This window comes from Dipodomys ordii, unplaced genomic scaffold, assembly GCF_000151885.1.
Source record: "Dipodomys ordii isolate 6190 unplaced genomic scaffold, Dord_2.0 Scaffold1, whole genome shotgun sequence".
In the NCBI taxonomy this organism is placed as follows: Eukaryota; Metazoa; Chordata; class Mammalia; order Rodentia; family Heteromyidae; genus Dipodomys; species Dipodomys ordii.
In genome coordinates this window covers 23,204,672-23,228,026 of record NW_012267217.1, presented here as the reverse complement: position 1 = coordinate 23,228,026, position 23,355 = coordinate 23,204,672, and the positions used below count along the sequence as shown (strand labels likewise).

General features: G+C 42.6%; 1 protein-coding gene across 1 annotated transcript in view; it reads left to right on the top strand.

Annotated features, from left to right (window-relative positions):
- Smim2 (small integral membrane protein 2) overlaps positions 1-6,348 on the top strand; it is a 37,434-nt gene extending 31,086 nt beyond the window's left edge. The window contains 5 exon segments of the mRNA XM_013010862.1: positions 4,894-4,950; positions 4,952-5,007; positions 5,009-5,097; positions 5,100-5,197; positions 6,097-6,348. Coding sequence (XP_012866316.1) covers positions 4,894-4,950; positions 4,952-5,007; positions 5,009-5,097; positions 5,100-5,197; positions 6,097-6,348 — 552 coding nt within the window.
- Positions 6,349-23,355: the final 17,007 nt, after the last annotated feature.

Below are 23,355 nucleotides of genomic sequence, written 5' to 3'. Positions count from 1 at the left end.
GTGCCAAGAACAAACCAAGTTTTGAGTCTAAACAAACCAGGATGGGTGTTACCTATGGCTTAGCACAGGTAGGGTTTACCTAGTACAGGTAAAATGAAAGGCCCTTCTTCATCTGGGTTGTTCATGTTGAAACGAGAGAGGTAAGATACCGGTGGCTTCATGTGGGTAGGTATGTGTGGTGGTAAGAACAGGGAATTATCTCCAGGAGTAAATGTAAGGTCATTTCCTGAAAGGAAGCAGAGCGACTGGTAAGAGGACTGTCGGTTCAAAGAATCCTAATTTCCTTCCGAACACATTCCTCTAAAACAACTGGATAACCTACATTAGGTGTGTAAATCTTTGCGTGAATATAATGTCATTTTTGGCCATGAAAATGAATACAACTATAAAGTGAAGTATAGATAGATAGATAGATAGATAGATAGATAGATAGATAGATAGATAGATAGATTTCAGAACTAAAAGGTAAATTCTAAAGTTATAAACTACTGAATTGAGGCCTTCTGATCCCTTTGGAATGCCCATTCCGGTAACCGCCCTTCTTTAATAGCCACTTGCCCTCAATCATCTATGATTACCCACATCTTAAATAAAATTCCTAGCTCAAGTAATATTCACTCAAATATGGGGAAATGTGGAAGGAGGGAAGCAAAGAGGATCAATTATCTATCTATCTATCTATCTATCTATCTACCTACCTACCTACCTAGATAACTATATATCATCTGCCAATTGATTGATTAACGATTAAATCAATTTATATACAAATATCTAGAAATATGAGGGCATTGGCTTATGTAATGATGGAGGCTGAAAAGTCCCACAGTGTATTGTCTGAAAGCTGGTGAACCAAGGAAATTATGCCATAATTTAATTCGAAAACAAGGGTTTAAGAAGCTAAGGGTAGGGGTGGGGCAGTGGTTGGTATAAACCCTAGAGTCTAAAGGCCTTAATACTGGAGTGATGATGTCCAGTAGAAGGTGAAGTTCCAGCTTCAGAATTTGGATTGAGCTATGAAGCTCAAAGACCCACTGGAGAAGGTACAAGGCCAAGCTATAAGAAGAATTAAGGACGGGTGAGCGAATATTGACAAGTAGACACATGAATAATCTTCTTGCCTCTGTGCCCGCATGTGCAAAAAGAAGGGATGAACCCAAAGGTTCTTTGTACATTCTCAAATTCTAGTTCTTTTTGAGGGAGAATCATTTCTAGAAATAGCATTGATAATCTTAGAAGTATTGATATCCAGAGCTAAGTAACTGGCTAGAAGTCTCCATAAAAAAAATTAGGATTATATCTAACATAAAATAAAACCTATAGAACTGAGAACCAGGCATCATGAAGATTCTTGACATCTGAAGCAAAATTCTCACTGCATGCCTTTATAATTTATAAAACATTGTTACATAGAACAACAGCTTGCAGATTAAGAGGCTTTTTCCCCCTTGGTACTGACACAATCTTGAAGGACAGGAAGCGTGTCTTCCATTCTCCCTGTTTTATGGGCAAGGGAACTGAGTGTTGAAGCAGTTAAGATCACAGAAGTGAGTCTTGGACTTTACTTTCAAAAATCTCCCTGTAGGGGCTGGGAAGGTGGCTCAGTGGTAGGGCGCTTGCCTTGTATGCATGAGGCCCTGGGTTCGATTCCTCAGCATCACATAAGCAGAGAAAGCTGGAAGTGGCACTGTGACTCAAGTGGTAGAGCGCTAGCCTTGAGCTGAAGAGCTGAGGGACAACGCCCAGGCCCAGATTTCAGGCCCCACGACCGAACACCCCCCCCAAAAAAATCTCCTTGTAACTTCTCTTTGAAGATCCTCACAGAACAGCCACGCCCAAAGTAGAAGGAAGTCTTGGGTGGGGAGCATTAGGGAACCCATGGAGTATACTGCATCCTCACCAGGTTGGAGCAGAGGCCTACAGTTGTATTCCCTGTTTGCCTTCTCTGGGGAAGGCTTTCTTAGCTACACCAAGGAGTTATCACTGCATTTGGAAGTGGCTTGATCGTGTTGACTCCACTGGGTTGTATACTAAATCAAGTCTCTTCCTAAAAAGTTCCAACACCAGACTTTGGTGCAGTGGGAGGCTATGGATGGAAATAAGCAAGAAGTCTAGAAGAACTCATTTCTCTCAAGTATTAGATGAAGCTGGATGCTATTGCATTTTTATTATTACTATTGTTTTGTTGCTGTTATTTAGTGGTATTTGTCCCCTACACCTTATTAATTCCAAAAATAAACCTGCAATATATTCTTGTACATTTGAGTTTAATTATCTTTTCATGGACACAAATGTAGTTCTATTGTTTCTGGCCTGCACAGGGCAGACAAGGATGCTTGAATACAGACTTTTAAATGCAGGCCAATTTCTCAGATGTATTTAATGTTGTAGCCAAAAGGATCTGGCTCTAAAATGATTTTGACATGCTATCCGTGACCACTCTTTGATCCCTAGGGAACATATGGGATTCCACAGGAGCAACTGTTCCTAGGAGTCACAATGTCTCCTCTGTCCTCATTAGGAACCTAATAGGTTTCAAAATGATCGTACCGGCAGTATTCTAAAGGCTGTTTAGAATCACTTCAACCTTTGGTGATTGTTTAATACCTTGAAGGGCTGATGGCAGGACTGAGTCTTCTATACCATGGCCCATTCTTGATACATGTCTCCTGTTGAGCGTCTGTGGAACATCACGGGCTCCACTTCTTGTGTGTCCCATCCACAAGACTAAGACCAAAAGATCATATGCTCTTTTGTCCTGTACCATTTCTGTTTAGCAACACCTTATTATTTTTTTTTAATTTTTTATTGTAAAGATACTATACAGAGGGTTACAGTTACATGAGTGAGGTAATGAGTACACTTCCTCTTGAACATTGTTAGCCCCTCCATTGTTTTCCCCCCTTCCCCGAAGTTCTTTTTTTTTTTTTTTGATTGTGATTAAGTGATTACATAATTTCTAAGTCACAAGTTCATTCTAATTTTCCTGGAGCAAATTGTCTATCACAGTCTGTAATATATAACAGTGTTCACATGTTATACACCATACATGTGATCAGCAGCATGGGGATATTTAGTAGTGGTTCAACCAGATGAGCAGGAGTTCTTTGTTTCTTAAGTCCTGTTAGTTTTGTCGTATCACCTAACATTTTGGATTTAGCATCCACTTATCAGGGAGACCATGTACCGTTTGTCTCTTCGCTCTTGGCTTACCTCGCTCAACATGATTCCTTCTAGCTCCATCCATTTCCCTGCAAATGCCATTATTTTGTCATTTCTAATGGCTGCATAATATTCCATTGTGTATAGATACCACAATTTTTGGATCCATTCATCTGTCGTGGGGCATCTGGGTTGTTTCCATATCCTAGCTATTGTGAACAGTGCTGCAATAAACATGGAGGTGCACGTGTCCTTGTATATTGGTTCCTGTTGTTCAGGGTAGATGCTTAGAAGTGGTATGACTCGGTCGTAAGGGAGGTCAATCTTTAGCTTTCTAAGGACCCTCCAGACTGCTTTCCAAAGTGGTTGTATAAGTGTACATTCCCACCAGCAGTGTAATAGGGTTCCTCTTTCTCCACATCCCCTCCAGCATTTGTCGTTGGCTGATTTGTGGATGTGGGACATTCTGACTGGGGTAAGGTGGTATCTCAGAGTTGTCTTTATTTGCATTTCCTTCACCACCAGGGATGATGAACATTTCCTCATGGCAACACCTTATTATTAGAAGTGTCTAGAAAGGGGCTAGGAAGGTGGCTCAGTGGTAGAGTGCTTACCTCGCATGCATGAGGCGCTGGGTTCAATTCCTCAGCACCACATAAGCAAAAAGCAAAAAGCCGGAAGTGGCACTGTGGCTCATGTGGTAGAGCTCTAGCCTTGAGCTGAAGAGCTGAGGGACAGCGCCCAGGCCCAGAGTTCAGGCTCCACAACCAGATCTCTCCCCCCCCGCAAAAAAAAAGAAGTGTCTAGAAAACAAGAGAAGGGTCAGGATCACTAACAATTGTTACCAAAAGCATATCCAATGCCCTCTGCTCTCCACATTGGGATTGTCAGACCACAGATGCTGGGAAATAAGAATCTGTATTCTTAAATCCGTATTCTCAGCTGCAGATTCAGATTTAAGAATCCAACCCAGATGACATAATCTTTTTAGTACATATCATAATTAAGAGAAAAAAGAATCTGTCTCTTTGGAGTCTGGAGCTCATTCCATTTAAGGTGGCAAGTTGGGAAGCTGTATAATGGGATGCAACAGCATCCATCCATCCATCCATCTATCCATCCATCTATCCATCCATCCATCCATCCATTCACTTATCCATTCTTCCCTCCAGTTTTCTTCCTTCTTGAGAGCTAGCTGCATGCAGTATGCTAAGATGACTACTGGGCATCCAATGGTGAACATGGTGTTAAGGAGAAGAACATGCTTACTGGACTATTCTTTGGAGGTAGTTATTTCATTCTTTAAGGTTTAACTCTAGAAATTTCAGCTGTGTTGGCCTAGGTAGGTAGTTATGTCCAAGAGCCTGTGGGTGTTCAAGGGCTTCATTGAAGTTTGGGAAGCTCTAGCTCCCTTCTGCTCTTTGGGGCCGGCCTTTGGTTGGTGTTAAATGAGGAGCAAAGTCTACTGTCAGCCTTCTCCAGGGTACTATGCCTGGGAGGGGCCCAGGGATGGGGCCTCCTGAATGCAGTGACGTCCTTCACTCCAGACACAAAAATTTCACCATGGAGGATGAGCTGAGCTGTGAGCATGTTGCTAGGCAGTGGCTATTTATTTTTATAAATGAGCCTGATGCTTAATTTAGAATTCTGCTTTTGCTTTTTTTTTCTTTCTTCTTTCCAGCATCATCTGTCTGTCTGGCACCATCAAAGAATTACATTTTCTGACCCAACAAGAGCTGGTGGGTGGATGGGGGTAGAAAAGAGGTTGGGGAAAGGATGGATGCTAGCCAGGCTGCCTTATGGGGAGGTGAAAACATGTGGTCATGCCATTAACGTCCTGCTTGGCTTCTGTGTGCTTCATCTGTGACACCTACAGAGCCCCTGCTTGGAACAGCAGGACAAAAAGCAGTCCTGGTGTTTGTGCGTCTTCTGATGAGCCATGCACAAAATATAGCAGAACAGAAGGCAAATCCACACAAAAGAGAACTGAAGTCAGGTGCCCCAGGCAGGTGACATCTCTATTTTCTATTCATCAGAGGTAGTTATTTTAATAGAGCCACTTTACTGCAGCTACTTAGACATGTAGATATTTTGATTTGGCCCCCAAACTTAGCTGAGGATCTTCAGCCATGAAACCGTGAGTGATGACTCACACCTATAATCCTAGCTATTTGGGAGGCTGAGATTGGCAGGATTATAGTCTGGGCAGTTCATAAGACCCCTTCCCCACAAATAGTAAAAGCACATGGTGGCATGTGCCTTTTATATTAGTTATAATAGGAAGTCTAATATAGGCAGATTGTGCCTAGGTGCATGCATGTCCAGGCAGAAATGTGACCCTATCTCATGATCTCAAAAGAACCATTAAATAAACAGAATTGGAGGCATGACTCAGTAAGCATGATGTTGAATTCAACCCCAGTACCCCAGAATATATATATATATATATATAGATAGATAGATAATATATAATATATATAATGTGTATATATATACATATATGTGTGTGTATGTGTATGTGTGTATACATATATATATATATATATATTAGACATTTAATATCCTATCAAAAGCCTCATATATAGGCATCAAAAATGAGGAAACAATCAAGGATAGAGAGTCACTTAATGAGGTAATCATCAGAATTGGGAGCAGTCAGGAGTACAGGAGCTTTGGGGGCCTCTAAAGTAAAAAATAAGAGGGAAGTCAATCAAATTCATCAACTGGGCAAGAGTCAGTGATGGAATGAGAGATGTGAAATTGGTTATACCAACACAGTATTTCCTTAAGCTCACCTGGCTTGAGTCTGCTGTATCCAAACCGCTGCATGACATTTAGGGGCAAGAAAACAAATTCAGAATCTAGAACAGCTCATTTTGGCTCTCCATTGACCCACAGTAGTGTCTGACTCATTCATGACTATATATTTTGCTCTAGGGCTTGTTGTGCCTCAGTTTCCTGATAAAATCCAGATGCCTCTGCTCCCCACCTTTTATTCTTCCTCCAAGTGACATGATGAAGAATGAGCCAGCAGCTCGTAAACCGCTCCGGGCCACCTGGAGAAAGGTGCTTGCATCAATGGTGGGTGTGATAACAGATGAGTCAAGGATTTTGGAGTGGAGCAAGTGTGGCTCTGCCAGCCTGGTGACTCATGTGGACATACAATGTGGTGCCCTCGGCTGGGGCTGATGATGTGTGTGAGGACCTTGTTCCAGCAACATCAGAGAAGTGAGTGTTGGTTTTACAACTGTTCTAGAGTGAGGCGCATGCGCTGGGGGGATGAGACTGGAAACATGGAAAGAGACCCATCATTTCAGACCCATCATTACAGCCTCACTGTACTGAGTGGCCCCAGAATGTTTGTACTGTATCTACTCAACTGCACCCCTTTGCCAGTGAAGAAACCTAGCAACACTCTGCTGCCATTTCTCAGACTTGCCAAAGTTCCCTGGAGGCGGTTTCGGTGTAATTAAAGGTAGAAGGGAAAACATATTCCCTCTACCAGTTTTCACAATGATTGAGTGGATTGTTCTTAAGAAGGGAGCTTTTGCCTTGCAAGAGGAAGCCATGCTGATTTGGATGTGATGTTCTTCTAATATTCATGCAAAGAAGCAGTAGGCCTGGGGCCTTAGCTTAAGGTCAAGGCCCATCCTGGGGCCACCAGACAGACGGACATAGACCTTCCTTTAAGCCCTCAGAGTGCAGGCACAGACCACATGACCTAGACTACTTCTGACTTTGCTTGTGCCAATTTTAAGAGCCTAAAAGCCATCTTTGTGTCTGCCATGCATCCCTTTCTAAGTGCCAACTACTAAGCACCAAGAACAACTCAGTTCCAGCAAAAGGCTAGTGTTTGGATTGAGCGAGAGGCCTTTGGCTCAAAGGGAGGCCCTGGCCAGTGGCAGCAGCTTCTCACCCTTAGTGACCTTTGAATTTACCTGGGAATTTGCTTTGGGAACCATTTAGCATCTTCCTGGAACTGTCACCTACTCCACACTTCTGTCCCAGAGAATCACTCTGCTTCCTTTGTGTCTAACTGGATGATGATGGTGGCATTTCATTCTGAGCCAGGGTAGAAATACACAGCAACCCTCCTCCACCATTGCTCCCTGAAGACCTTGGCTGGGCCCCCAGAGGACATCATAGTGAATGTTATCGCCATTATGATGGATAGACTTGAGTATCTTCCACAACGTCTCATCGTGCTGTGCCATCAACTCTGAGTCTTCTTTCAGAATGAGTATTTGTTTTTTTCAACTCTTCTGTGTAGAGTTTACCCTTCAGCTCTCCAAAGTAACCATCAGCCCACATAGCTACAGTATACTGGGGAGGAAGGGACCAGCCAGAGCTTGCTTCTCTGTTGACATCACATAGGGCTTAATGACACATAGTTGGTGCCCTCAATAGTCTCTACTAAGATGTGGGGTAAGGTGCATTTCCTCACTCACCACTTTGGTTTGTGATTCAGCAATGTATTGCTTAACAAAGAGCAAAGGAAGAGGCTAGCGGAGACAGCACACCCCAGGCAGCAAGCCAGCCTGTTCCAGGTGAGAGAGGACTTCCTGTGTGTCTCCAGGAGTGGCCTTGTTTCTGCTGGACCAAAGGACAGCCTGTGTCTCAGAGTAAGATGATGGATGGGCTATAACACTTCTTCCAAATACTGGCAGGGACCAGGGAGGGTACGAACCTGTGGTCAGAGGAAAGGAGTTTGAGGGATGAGCCAAAAGGACCTCTGTTTTATGGCCACAAACGAATATAGTTAGACCAAGGCTGAGCAGGATAAGGTTTTCTAAGGGACGTTGTTTATGGTGGATCTGCTTTCTGTGTATTAACTGGCTCCTTTAAGTCTTCCTACAACTGGGAGGTAAATAGGGCAGATGTTATAAAAATCAATGGGGAAGGTTTAGTTCCAGAAAATTTAGTGTTTTGGGTGTCAGCTAAGTAACTTATTGGTGGGCTTGAGACGAAAAAAAATCACCAAACCCTCAGCTCTTGGCATCTGTTCCAGTGTTTTCCATTACCCTACATTACTCTTTTTTTTTTTTTTTTACCCTACATTACTCTTAAGCACAACAGCTAGCTCAAGCCCAAGCCATTCAGCTGGGTGGAGTTACAAAAGAACCGTTGCATATTTCCACTTGGCTGGGCTATTTCCACTTGCTTGTGCACTGATGAAGGCAAGCCTGGGTAGCTCAGCAGGGCAGAAACTGCCTGGAAGCCCATTGTTTGTGAGGTCACAAATGAAGGGGTGGTAGGACAGGATTTGAGTGTGTACACTTGACATACGAATTGGGGGTCAGGAGTTGTGGTTGCCTTAATGCCTATCACAGATGGACAGGGCAGGTCCCCTTGGAGGTCATCTACAGCTTTAAGGACACATCACGGCTTCTTTTGTGGCATGTGTATGTGTGTGTGTGTGTTTGTGTATGTGTGTGTGCATGCACGCCAGTTCTAGGGCTTGAATTCAGGACCCCAGCAATGTCCCTGAGCTGTTTTTTGCTCAAGGCTACCTAGCAGTCTACTACTTGAGCCATACCTCCACTACTGGCTTTTTGGTGGTTTATTGACCATGAGAGTCTCATGGACCTTACTGCCTGGACTGGCTTTGAACGGTGATCTGTAGGATCTCATCTTACTGAGTAGGCTTGCAGACAAAAGCCATTGGTACCTAGCCATACCCTGGCTTCTTATCTCAAACTTCTACATTTCAGTCTAGTGATTCTCTCTGCCAACAGGGATTTCTTGAGCCTTTGCAAGGAAGAAGGAAGGAGGCAATCCAGTTAAAGGGGCAAAGGCAACTCTTAACCTCTGGGGGAAGAAGTTCATGAAAATTATTTCACCTTTCCTGCCTATCAGTAAGACACAAGGTACACTGGACTAAATCATCTAACAGGTATTCAGCTTCTCATCTTAGGAATCAAAGCGAAGGCAAATGGTCCAGTTTCTGTCTCTGGAAGTACCTTTTATAAAATGGGTTTTCAATATAGTCAGGTTCCTGCTCAGACTGACAGCATGTCTTTCCAGGTCGAGCATTGCCCACATTGGTCAGGAAAACAATGGGCCTGGTAGAAACAACTTAACATTTTTCAGGTGGGAAGAATCTCACCTCATGAAGAGCAACCTGGGTAAGGAATAGAGGGTGAGAAACTAGCATCTTTATCAATAATGCCAAGATCAAAGCCAGCTTGGATCCTTCACACCAGCTGCTGAGTGGGCATAGATTGAGTGACTCCTCCTTACTGATGAGCCCCGACTTTGAGAGCTCACTTGCATCGGGCCGGTCTCCCAATGTCTGTTGGTGCAGCCACAGCACAGGACTGAGGAGGTAGCGCTCCTGAATGCTGTGCTCCTCTCAGTTCTCCTGGGTCTCAGCTGCCTGCAGATTGGACTCACCACAGGCAGACACATGAAAGCAAACGTGCGCTTCTAACATTTCATAACCCACCTCCCACAAACCAGAAGGCACCCTTCCCCTCGCCTTCTTCCCTGCCTTGTTCTTGACATTTTTAACGTGGTGCGTATACAGCCGACTTTGCTTTTACATTTCTGACACCTCCCACTTGAATTGGCTCTTAGTCCCTCTGGGCCTGAGATTCTCGGTCACGTGTGCTGCCCAGAGAGTAAGTCAGTTCCCTCTCCAGCCAGGCCTCACTCCTGCTTTCACGGTTAGCCTGCTGTTGCTTTTTCCTCTTCTGCTCCAATAAATCAATGTCAGTCAGGATTCTCTGCCTGCTGGGCATGACTGGGGGAGACTGAGGATGGGTAAAAAGCCAACACTGCCTTTCTACTTCCAGTCCCTGGTTTTTGCCTCAGTATAGAAGAAACCCCAGTAGGAGTCCAGGCCTTTTATGAGACCTGCATGAATCAAAGTGTATGACGTTTTCTCTGCTCAAACCAGAAAAGACAAGGGTGTCTCTGTGCAGGGTTCTTTCTTGCTCCTGGCTGGTTCAGCAATCTTATCCCACAGGGTCTGGTGTGGGATGGAGAGTCGCCAGCCTGAAGAGCACAGAGGCTGGGCCAATTCTGTCTCTCCAATTCTGCTCCTCCACTCCCTGCTACACTCTGGATGTGGGCGTTGGTCTAGGCAGGGAGCAGAGAGGAAGCAAAGCCTTCTAGAGCCAGGTGGCAGCCGTTGAGCAGTGTCCAATGCTGTGCTTGTAAAGGAGGGCAAAGTCAACAGAAAGAGGGCAAGGGGAAAGGGAGGGAGAGATAGCAAATGGAGCAAGGGAAAAGGGGACAGAGGAAAATGCATGCAGAGAGGAGAAGTTACAGAGAGAAATGGCTGAGTGCCACCTGCAATTCTGAGAGGCACTGACTCTATTCACCACCCACCCCTGCTATGAATTGGTATCAGGGGTTGGTAAATGTATTTTATAGGATCCAATGAAGACACACAACTATGCTTTTGTCCTCTTGAATAGAAACAAGCACGACCTACTTACTGTATCAGGAGAGATTGTGACCAAAGGGTTTTTAAACACCTTATAACAAATAGATCATTCGTGTAAATGTGAGATGGTATTTTCCTCCTATTCACCCTAAGATTCCAATACACATTACTAGCATGGCTTCCAAGAGTAGCTTTCTGAGGCTAGTTTAGCAGCTTCTTAAGGAAGTCAACTGTGGCAGTTGGGTTGAACATCACAGCAGACAAGTAGTAGGTGCTCAATAAATGTCTGAAACTGAATAAGTGAATGAATATGTGACAGATATAAAGAAAGAAATTTTAATATAAAAACACTAACAATGACTTTAAAATATTATGCTGGGCCACGTGCAGGTGGCTCAAGCCTTTAATCCTGGCTACTCAAGAGGCTAAGATCTGAGGATCATGGTTGAAAGCCAGCCCGGGCAGGAAAATCTGTGAGACTCTTATCTCCAATTAACCACCAGAGAACAAGAAGTGGTCCTGTGGATCGAAGTAGTATTGAGCTAGCATTGAGCAAAAGAGCTCAGGGACAATGCCCAGGCCATGAGTTCAAACTCCAAGACTGAAAAAAAGGGCCGGTATAGAGGATTGAGTTTTATGGACTTGTCTATAACTCAGGGCAAAACCTTCCTGGCTGGCTGGCTGGCTGGCTGGATGGATACATGCATACATGCATAAGTGCACAGATGTGTAAGTGGAGATAGATGGATGGCTAGATAGATGTGTGGGTAGGTGGATAGGTGGATGGATGTTCAGAATCCTACAAAAGCCTTTGAGCCTCATTGTTCTTTAAGAAGATGAAATTTATCTATTTATTTTACATTAATTTTACCTTATGTATCCTGTCTTAAAAAATCTCTCACAGATGCAGAACCCAGAAGAAATTCAGCCTAAAGAGACAAGCTTGAAGCACTCCCAAGAACATAGGCAGAATGCCAATCAGCACTGAGTGGGAAGCTGGGCCATCAGAGGCTGGAGGACAGGGAGGAGTTGGGGTGGGGGGGTGGGAAGGCTTTGCACACCCTCAGGCCTCGCCCTGCAGTGTATGCCAAAGCAGGTTCTCCTGCTGGATCTGTGCACACTGCTACTGCAGAATGCCCAGGGAGCAGAAAGGTTTGATAAAGCTTAAACCAGAGGAGATAAAAGGCAATTATGTCTCTTGCATCCTGGGTTCCTGTCACCCTGTGGCTCCCTGTGTCATTTTCATGTTTCTCTCACAGGGGCTTAGAGAGAGAAAAACAGCCACTCAACATCTAATAAATTATCAGATAGGTCACCGCTTCTGCTGACCTCATTCTGACACTTCTCCCTTCCTGACTGCAGACAATAATTGTCCTGTAATTGTGCAGACATCTTGCTTAGGGAGCTACTGCCACAACGAAAAGCTGTCTTGTGTTATTGTTTGTTCTGAATGCTGATTTGAGTGGAATTATCCCTTAGTTGTATGCATGACTCCCGTCTGCAGAGCAGCGTCCTCCCATAGTCTACCCCCACAAGGAGGCCAGAGTCTTTGGAGGCCTGGGAAGGGGCATCACAGGAGGTTCTTTGCTTCTTTCTTGGACTGAGAGGGTTGCACTTGTTATTGGGGTGGGGTGGTCAATACCCAGTCCCTCTCCAAAACAGAGCCAGAGACAGTGGTCCTCAGCATGGATCTTTGAGCTACCTACCAGCAGGTGACTGTGGATGGAGGTGACTGCAGGAGGCGGGAGTTGGTTCAAGGCTCCATCACTGTACAGTGGATTTCCCTGGGATCCAGATCAACCTTCACCCTAGGCGCTATTATCTCTTCTTCCAACACGCAGATCTGAATGTTAGGTAAGTCATCATAGATCCTCAACATACTTGAATGGTACTTATTGCATATCCTGCATTCATTGTTTAGTACTAAATGCTACATGGTCTATGAGAAAACCATATAGCATGTGGGCTGATTTGATGTGCAAAGCACATATGTAGGTAGTATTATGAGGCAGTGGTATAGAACTTACTAATGAATATAGATTAATTTAGATAACATAATATGGAGAACAAGGTAGAACAATCTTCTAGAGTGAGTGGGAGGCCAGGATGGATTGCTTGTTTTAGTTAACTGTTTATTAACTGTTTATTACTAAATGACAAGTACCAAACCAAGCACAAATATATAATAAAAAAAAAGAACAAGTCATGGTGTTGAAGTGATGGTGAGAACTGAAGTCTGAGCATTCAGCAAAAAGAATGCAATGCTTCTGTAGACTAGAATTGAGAAAATTGAATAACATCCTAAGGAGATAGTGCCAGGCTTGAACTGCCTGGAAGGGCTGGTGAACTTTGTAACATTTTGGGGAGCCATTTAGGTCTAAAACTGGAAGGGCATTGAGCAGTTAAAAGGGTATTAAATAATTCTTTTTGATCAGTGTACATATGGAGGAAGACATAGTAAGAGGAGATGACTGCAAAGAGGGTAGGTTTTCTTCTGGAAGGTTCTGCGTGTGTTCTGAATGATGTAGGCTTTATTTCTTCTCTTTCTTCAGTGCCTTTTAGTTTTTATATAGAAAAAATTTTTAATTTTTCATATGTGTTCTTTGTCTGTTGGACTCTGAGTTCTGTCTTCTCTCATATATCAGATTGTGCAGCCTTTTTTGTTTGTTTGCTTGTTTCTGTGGTTGGAGATGCAGGGTGCCAGGTTAACTTCCATTAGTGGAAGGGTCTTATCACAGGCTACACTCAACCCAAAGTCCCTCCTTTATGAGCTAAATACTCCACTGATGCTTTCTCTCTGCAAGTTAGTAGATTCTGACCTGAAGTTGGAATGATTTGTCTGGAGACTTGGATCTCTCTACTTTCTCCATTGAGGGTATTAATAATCCAGAGGTTGAGGGTCAGGCTGCCCATGAGCCATATTTACTAAATATCTGTATTTCCACATCATGTCATGTTCTAGGTTCTATTTGAGTCTAGATTCTAAGTGTCAGCACAAGTCCCTTTTGCCCCACCCACTGCTAACAAAATTTGCATGGGACAATCTGCCTACATGCTATTGTGAAAATGAATCTCTCAAAATGCTTGTAAAGCATGACATGCATCTGTCTTCTAAGCTCCCAGCAACCTATGGATGGACTAAAACAAGAGAAGGGCTTTTCTCTGGAATGTTTTCCGTGTAATAAATCTCCAGCCACCCTGACAAAGTTGCCACTCCCTGGGAGATTGTAAATGCATTTGCTCTGAGCAAACATATTTACATTTCCTTAAGCCTGTTTTCCATTTCTCAAAGATAATGAAACATATTCTGGAGAAAGATAGGTTGATTCAGCACCTCCCACAGATGTAATTCTGTGTTAAGTATCATCCTGGAGACTTGATGGTCACAGAAACCAAGACTTAACCTCTGACCTTAAGGGACTTATCTTCTACTGGGGAAGCATCAAGTTGGATTTAGTGCCTTTAGAAGCCCTAACCTGAGAAAATTACTGTCCTTTCCACACATACACAGACCACAATGAAGAACATAGAACCAATCTGTATGTAAAAGTTACAAACCCTCCAATTTCAAAATTCTGGATATGTTTATTGAATTGAAGATGACCTTTTTTTCATCTTTTAGTGCCTTTGTTTTGTTGATACTTTAAGTATGGTCTTTGTCTATCTTCAGAGATACCACAAAGGAGGACAGAATAAAGTGAGAGCCTTGTGTCATTCAGGGTCCCCCAGAGAAACAGAATCAGGAGGAGGTATCTAAGTCAGTGTCTATATTTATAGATAGATTATATCTATATTTATATTTGTATCTATATCTGTCTTTACATAGATAGATATAGCTATATTTATATCCATTTTACATAGATACATACATATACATATATAGACTGAAGTTTCAAGAGACACAGACACTAACACAGATTTATTTCAAGAACTGGTGTAAGTGATGGTGAATTGTGCGGGTGGCTGTAGATCTGAAATGAGAAGTCAGGCTGGCAGGCTGGCAACTCACAGGCCAAAGCTGAAGTTTTACAGCGGAGGTAGGATTTCTTCTCCCTCAGAGGAACCTAGATTCTGCTTCTAAGGCTTTTCACTGATTGCATGGGGTCCACCAACATTATTGAGGATAATCTTGCTTAAAGTCAAATCATATCTTCACAGTAATGCTTAGATTAGTATTTGATTAGAAAACCAGCCATAGCCTAGTCAAGTTGACACATAAAACTTACCATCCTAACCCCTAATAAAGATGCAGATAGTCAGAAGTAAGAATCCTAGGATGATACTGTTGGAAAAGACTTTAAAGATCACCAAGTTCAATGTCCTGTATCCAATGGGCCTGCAGTAGCTTGGGCTGTCCAAGTACAAAGAGCCATTTTCCCCAGTCCAATGGCTTGTTCTGTGTGAGTGAGTCAAAAAGATTTTCATAGCAGAAGGGGGTCTGGATTCTGTTTTGATCAAGGCTGGATGAATCAGAATCTACATAAAAGGTGTCTAAGCAATGTTTTTTAATTGGATTCCAAGGATAGTAGCTCTCAGCATAAGGCTGAGTCCTTTTTTTTGGGGGGGGGGTCAGGTCGTGGGGCCTGAACTATGGGCCTGGCAACTGTCCCTCAGCTCTTCAGCTCAAGGCTAGCACTCTACCACTTGAGCCACAGTGCCACTTCCAGCTTTTTTTCTTTTTTCTTATGTGGTGCTGAGGAATCGAACCCAGGGCCTCAGGCATGCAAGGCAAGCACTTTACCACTGAGCCACCTTCCTAGCCCCACCTTGAGTCCTTTTTGTTGAGTACTGGGTCAAAACCTATCTGTTGATTGGTCCTGGGTCCTAACCTAGTCATTGCATATCACAGGTGCTCAAAACCACTGGTGCAATTCAATAAATAAACACATGCATGGGATTCAGGCCCAGCAGATTGGAATGTTCTGATTCTACCATAAGAATATAGGTGCAGAAAGGAAATATCCAAAGCAGGAAGTATGGAGTTTTCTGAGTTTCTTTGTCCATCCAATGTTTCAAACTAAACAAGGCATAATCTAGGGCATATATGAGCAAATACACTGCAGACCTATTTAAAATTTATCATGGGGCTGGGAAGGTGGCTCAGTGGTAGAGTGCTTGCTTTACATGCATGAGGTCCTGGGTTTGATTCTTTAGCATCACATAAGCAGAAAAAAAGCCAGAAGTGGCACTGTGGCCCAAGTGGTATAGAGTTCTAGCCTTGAGCTGAAGAGCTGAGGGACAGTGATCAGGCCCAGAGTTTAGGCCCCATGACCAGCAAAGTAAATACATACATACATACATACATTCATACATACATAAATATAAAATTTAGCACAACATGTTGCATATAGTAAGTCCTCAATGAATGGTAGCAATTGTTGCAATAAACATTCTTTTTACTATCCAACTTGAGAGATGCTGTCATACCATGCCCAGGCCACATCCCCTAGTTCTGGATGTTGAGTGCTGACAGCTCACAGCTGTCTACTCTGCCAGAGATCTTGCTGAAATTAGATTGAGTTCCCTAGAAGGTTATGGCTCCTGCCTCCAAGATAGCTCACATCTATTAACTGAGCATGTGCAGAGATGACGAGCCAACATCATTGACTGAAGGCTTCTGCCTTGTCATGTCTCTAACTAGAAGAAGAAACTCACCCTGAATCTGCAACTGCACTGGGCACATGGCCCATCCAAAACAGGACTCTGTCATCAAAGAAGTTGGGGCTGTACCACATGTTACCTCACTCTGCCTGGCCAAGCCCATTCCACTAGTACAACCTGTTCTAAAAAGCAAATAATCACACTCTCAACTACTAAAGCCTGGCATTCCAAGGAAAACATTCACTCGTTCTTTCATTCATTCATTCATCCATCCAATAGATACTGACAGCAGTGCTTATGAGAGGTGCTTGGGATATGGCTATAAAGAGCTAAGCTCCTATACCACCCTTGAGAAACCCATAGTTTGGAGGGAGAACGGCATGAGTTAATAGGCAATTGCAATACAGTTTGTGATCCACGCTGTAAAACGAAGCTGTTGAGAAAAAGAGCAGCTGCCTTTAAATCAAGATGGAAGTCAAAATGGATTGTTCTTCATTGTGCTTTATCTAAACAGAAATAGAATAGCTATCCACCGCCCCCCCACCCACACATACACAGGGTACTGCAAACCAGAGTTGTTACTTCAAAGAATCAGGTATAACAATGTACAAAGATGTGTAGGTTTAAGCACAAAGATCGTTGCCTAGTGATGAGCAGAATAGAGAGATATAAATGCAAAGACTGTGCCTGCTGTGTTATTACTGCTGCAGCTTTTCTCCCACTCCAGCACTTACTTCCTGGGAGCCCAAAGAAAAGAACAGCTGAATTCAGTAGTTGTTGGGCTCAGGACTTGGCTAGTTTAGTGGCAATCAAAATCATTTTCTCTGTCTTTTCACTCCATAGCATGGTGATGGCCCACCAAGAGGGTCAGGATTGCAACAGGCTCATGGAGCACTGCCTTATTGTTGCTTAAACTTCCCATGCTGTCCATCTCTCCACTCCTGCAATACCTGGAGAGATTTAGGGTCTAACTATAAGTTTAGGAATGCTAATTGTTCTTTGTTCATATTAGTGGAGTTGGTGCTAATGGGAAAATAATTATTACTCTGTGCCTTTATGGATATTTTCATTGCCCTCTTGTGGTTATGTAGTCACTTGGCTATACTCTGTAATGATTTATTACAAGGGCTATTATTGTTTCCATTGTACAACTGGGAGGAGTGGGAAAAGGAGCAAGTGTTTGAGAATGGCAGACTCTGTAAATCTCTCTCTCCTTTCCTTCCTTCCTTCCTTCCTTCCTTCCTTCCTTCCTTCCTTCCTTTCTTTCTTTTTATTTTTGTACTGGTTCTGACTAAAACTCAGGACCTTGGCACTATCTTTCCTTAGCTTTTGCTCAAGGCTGACACTCTACCACTTGAATCACAATTCCACTTCTAGGCTTTTGGGTGGTTAATTGGAGTAAGAATCTCATGGACTTTTCTGCCTGAGCTGGCTTGGAACTGTGTTCCTCACATCTTAGCTTCCTGAGTAGCTAAGATTACAGGAATGAGCCACCAGCACCTAAGCAATAGTTTGTTTTTCTTGAGATTTATTTTTTCCTTGCACAGGGTTCTCTTGGGTTACAGAAATGTAAAATGTAAAATCCTAAATAGCAGTGGTTTAGTGATTCAAGAATCACTAAATTGTGTGGCAATTGTGTGTTGGAGTCTGAAAGACAAGGCATGTTCTTGTTTTCTCCAAATGCCACAGGCCACCTGCTACCTTGAATTGGAGGCCTTGGGGCCAATGGAAATCTCCTCACCTCCATTATGCTCCCAGGTCTACCTCCATGCACTCTTGGTACCCATCAGCATTGCCTCTGAGCCTCTCTGTGTTCCTTCCTTTCAATCTGGGCTCAGTGCATGTTATCTCCCCACTGCACTACTGGTAAGGTAATCACTACCTTTCATCTCAGACCAGTCCAAACCCTCAATGCTATCAGGTTTTTTGGGGTTTTTTTTGGTCAGTTGTGGGGCTTAAACTCCAGGGCTGGGCACTGTTCCTGAGTTCTTCAGCTCAAGGCAAATGCTCGACCACATGAGCCACAGTGCCACTACCAGTTTTCTGGTAGTTTATTGGAGATAAGAGTCTCACAGACTTTCTTGACCGGGCTGGTTTTGAGCCATAATCTTCAGATTGCAGCCTCTTTAGTAGCTAGGATTACAAGTGTGAGCCCCCAGCGCCCGGCTTGCTATCCGTTCTTGATTCAAAACTCTCCCATAACTCCCCACTGACTACAGAAAAAAAACCATAACTTCTTCTCAAGACATTTCTCCATTGAACCTTTTAAACTGAATCTCCTTACAAATCCCCTTCTCCTTCCCAATAGGTCCATGGATGTCACTTGTTACTCTTCCCCCAGGACATCAGCCACTGTAGGATAATAAATATCACACTGCCTTATCTGTTGCTTGACAAGACTTGAAGCTGCTGGTAGCTCAGGAAGTTTGCTTTTCAGTTTCCAGGACCTGGCACCATGTCAGGCACATGACATCAATTTAACATGTGGTGAAAAGACGAATAAAGTGGGTTTCCCCCTCATGTGCCAGGATCTTGTAAATTAATTTGATACATCAACTGCATTTTATGAGGATCATGGGCAGTGGTTTTCAATCAACATAGAGTCACAGTTTTATAATCACTGATGCTAGAAGTCCAGTCCCCTTCTTTTCAACATGCTCACATAAGATGACCCCTTCTCTTTTGTAACACTCTTTCTTCCTCTTCATATAATTCCAATTTATGTGGCTGTGTATAATCCTTGAAGAAGCTCAATAAAAGCTTCCATTTATTTATCCCAATTATCATTAGAAAGCATTTTCTAGTGATATATAATACGTTATGTATTATATGTTACATATTATTGATAGGTAATTGTTACATACATGATATGTAACATTGATATATTAATAATGTATTCTATATATCATTAGGATATATATGTATATATACATATATAGATAGATAGATGACGAGATAACTGTTTCACTAGTAAATGAAAGCAATGGCTATTTGATTTGTCACTTCCAAGCCTGTTACATCAACTATCTAATATCAAGCACACAATAAGTATTCAAATTCAGGAATTGCAAAAGTCTTCAAAGCAAGACATCCTTTCAACATCTACATAACCACACAGATAAAAAGGTTACATAACTGCATGTCTTTCAAGAGATAGGCAGAAAGGGTGTGTATGTTTTGGTATAAGATTTCTGGACAATACCTTGAAGCTTTGCCCATTGAGATGAAAAGAATAGGAGAGAAGAGAGAGCTTTTCAATTTTTTGAAGTCTATTTCAATTTCGGACTTTAATTGAACATGTGCTGAGCTCATGCCATGCATCAGAAACTGTCCTCAACCCAACACTGGCTAAATGAATGTGAACATGACATGATCTCCAACTTTGAGAGGCTTGAAAAATGCTGTTTTGCAAACTTAATAAACCTATATTCACTCTAAATACAACTTGTTTCTATAAATCATATGGTCTTTTCTGCTTGGATCTGCCTAGAACTTCCTTCCTGCCTTGATCATTTAGTTAATTATTACTTAGCTTTCCCACATCAAACCTTCTCTAGCTAAGACCACACCCCTCCTTCCCTTCTTTTCTTCCTCCGTTCCTTCCCTTCATGCTCCTCTTCTTCCTCTGAGTCCTTCCCTCTAAACTGCTTATTACTCATCTCACTCCTTTACCCCTGGTCATGAGCTCCTTCATGAAGCCATCATTTTATGCTGTATTTAGTATGGTTACTGGCATAGGAGATACCTAGAGGTTTTGGTTGCTGTTACAACAAATGAGTAAATACATCACTTTTTAACGAGAGGCCTTGTAGGACTTTCTAATGGATTGTTTACATATGGGATACTCAGTGCTGGAGACCTAGGCCTCAGAAATTCCTTAGCTCCCTCCCACCAATAGACTAAGTTAAATACCACCCATAGACTAAGTTAAATGCATGTTTATTAATGTCAGGATTTGATTATGTTCAGCCATGTGAAATGACCATTTTTGTGTATGGAAAATGGTTGAATATTAGCGCCTACGGTTCAACCCAATGCTCAGCAAATCTGCTACTGATGGTGATGCCAAATTCAAGTGTTCCAGGCTCCAGATGACACAACTAGCTTCTTTATTTCATTCTGGATCTCCCTAGCTTATGTCTCTATAGTTTCCAAGAAGGTCTACTAAGCCTACTGCTTTTCTCATGCTTCCTACTAGACCCTTAAATACTTGAACTGCTGGGAAGAAATAATACTTTTTGTGGTCAAGTAGAAAGATTGGCATTTATGGCCAATTAGCAAAGGCCCAGCACACAGTATATAGATAGTAAAGAATTGAATACCAAGCAGGACCACAGCTGTAATTCATGCCATAAAGATAATATACAGCAGGCTGAATAGAGGGGGTAGTACTTGCATAAAGTCCCTTTTTTTTTCTCCAAAGAAGGTCACACTGCTCATCCCTGGGCCTTCAGTTTGCTGTCCTGCTCTTTTCCCATGAGGCCAACACTTCAGGATCAAGCTCTTGTGAATTGCCAAATCTATAACCTATGCCAGAGGCTTTGCTCCATATCCAGAGCAAATATTATCTCTGGCTTCCAGCCTCTTGTCTCACCTCCTGCCTAGTTCTGCATTTCTCACTCAATAAATCTGACGATCAGGACTTCTCTACTGCACAATCATCTATGTTTTTCATCCATATGGAAACTGTGTTTTCTCCAGTCTCTCAAAGTATCATTTTAGGCTGTGGGGAGAGCATTTAAGAGCCCCATCACTACTCTTATTTGTCTGCCTTTCTTTGCTTTTACCCCACCCTTTCCCCATCTCCCAAACTGTTCTGGTTCAAAAACAGCAGAAACACGGGAACACAGGAACACAGGACTGTCTTCCATAGGCTTTTCCTTGTGCCAACAGTCATCTTCAAATATCATGAAATTCAGTCTTTATTTGGCTCATAGTCTTCACATCCCAGACCTATGGAGAAAGATGAAGAAATAGAAGGCAGAAAGGGAGGATCAAATTTAAGACCCTGGGTATACTTCTCAGGCAATGGTGAGGACTGCTATTGGTATAGTCTCCGAAGCTACAGACCTCCTTAGCAGGTGTGCTAACCTGGCTCTCAGAAGAATTGCTTCCAACTTTCTCCTCTAGGTTTTGCCTCTTTTCTTGCCTTGAGGAAATAGATCCCCATGCACATTTTACATGGCTTAACTTCTGTTTTAGGTCCTTGATCTTTGCTTGTCTTCCAGCTCTAACTCTCTCCCAACCTTTCTTCTTTCATATTCTGTGACACCTCTGGCATAAAGGGATCATAGCCACTGTGCTCTTGGTGACTATGAGGTAAGTGGATATTATCTTTCTCGGAAAGTCTTTAAAATTATCCTGAGGAGGTAAGACAGGCATCTGTTGGTAGCTGTCTGTGTGGTCAGATAAGATGACTGCAACATTCCATTCCAGCACTGTCATTCAATCACTCTCCAGTAAGTGCATGGTTCCATTGAGCCACTGAGGGAGTGACATTCCCGAGCTCTTAGCTAAAATGAAATTCCAAACATAGCATCCACAACTAGTGTTTCTAATAATCTGTGTCTATCAAGCCTTTCCTTCCTTCTTTCCTTCCTTCCTTCCTCTTCCTCCCTTCCTCCCTCTTTCTTTCTCTTCTTTTTTTGCTCCTTTCTCTCTTTCTCTTTCTTTCCATTTCTATCTTTCTTTCTCTTTCTCTCTCTCTTTCTCTTTCCATTTCTTTCTTTCTCTCTTTTATTTCTTTTTCTTTCTCTCTTTCTTTCCCTTCCTTCCTTCCTTCTTTCCTTCCCTTCCTTCCTTCCTTCTTTCTTTTCTTTCTTTCTTCCTTTTTCTTTCTTTTCCTTCCTTCCTTCCTCTTTCTCTCTCTCTTTCTTTCCTTTCTTCTTTCTTTCTTTCTTGCTTGCTTGCTTTCCTTTTTTTCTTTCTTTCTTTCTTTCCTCTTTCTTGTCCCTATCAGTATTGGGCTTTGGACTCTGGTTTGTGCTTGCTAGACAGGCCTTCTTAACCCTGCCCCTAATCATTGATCTTTTCTGGTTACTTTTCAGATAGGGTCTTACTCCCTGCCCAAAGGTGTGCCTTGGCTTGATCCACCTATGTTAGACTTCCCATGTAAATAGTATAACAGACATATTCTACGGTGCCAGCTCTTTGTTGAAAAAGGCGTCTTGCAACTTTTTTTGTCCAGTCTCGACTTGAATTGAGGTCCTCCCCATCTCAGCCCCCCCCCCAATTAGCTAGGATCACAGGCATGAGCCATGGGTGCCTAGCCCTCTAATGTGTGTGTGCGTGTGTGTGTGTGTGTGTGTGTGTGTGTGTATTTGTGCATGCACACACTTTTACTGAGATTTGAACTGAGGGCTGTTTGCTCTTACTTGATTTTTTTGCTCATGGTTGATACTCTATCATCTGAATCACACCTCTAGTCTGGCATTTGCTGGTTAATTAGGGATAGAATCTTGTAAACTTTTCTGCCCAGGATGGTTTCGAATCAAAATCCTCCAAGTTTTAGTCTTCTGAGTAGCTAGGGTTGCAGGCATGAGCCACCAACATGTAGTTATATTATTATTATTTAAACATTTTCATCTACAGTCTTTGGGAATTTTTTCAAAAGCAGAAGCATCTTATAGATGGCAATACAGGCATTATTACCAAAGAGAGCTCTTACACAAAACACATATTTTGCTATGGTTTATAGCACCGATATTAAATGGGTGTGGCTTTATCAGCCTAGATAGAAAGATCAGCTCTCTTTAGCTGTCTTAATTTACCTAAGTTATTTAACCTTTCTAAACCTCAGTTTTCCCATCAGTTAAATGAGTTTTATGTAATAGGATACATTTCACACTAAATCACATTAAATCACTTGGAAGTAGCATAAAGAACCTCACTAAATGCTGTTTTTGAGGCAAAGGGGAAATGCAAATGTACGCATCTATCAACTTATCATAATGAAACCTCCTTGTACAGTAGTACAAATGAATGCTAATTTAAAAAGTTCATATCGGGGGCTGGGAAGATGGCTCAGTGGTAGAGCCTTGTCTTGCATGAATGAGGCCCTGGGTTCGATTCCTCAGCATCACATAAGCAAAAAGAAAAGAGCCGGAAGTGGCACTGTGGCTCAAGTGGTAGAGCAATAGCCTTGAGCTTAAGAGCTGAGGGACAGTGCCCATGTCCAGAGTTCAGGCCCCATGACCAGACCCAAA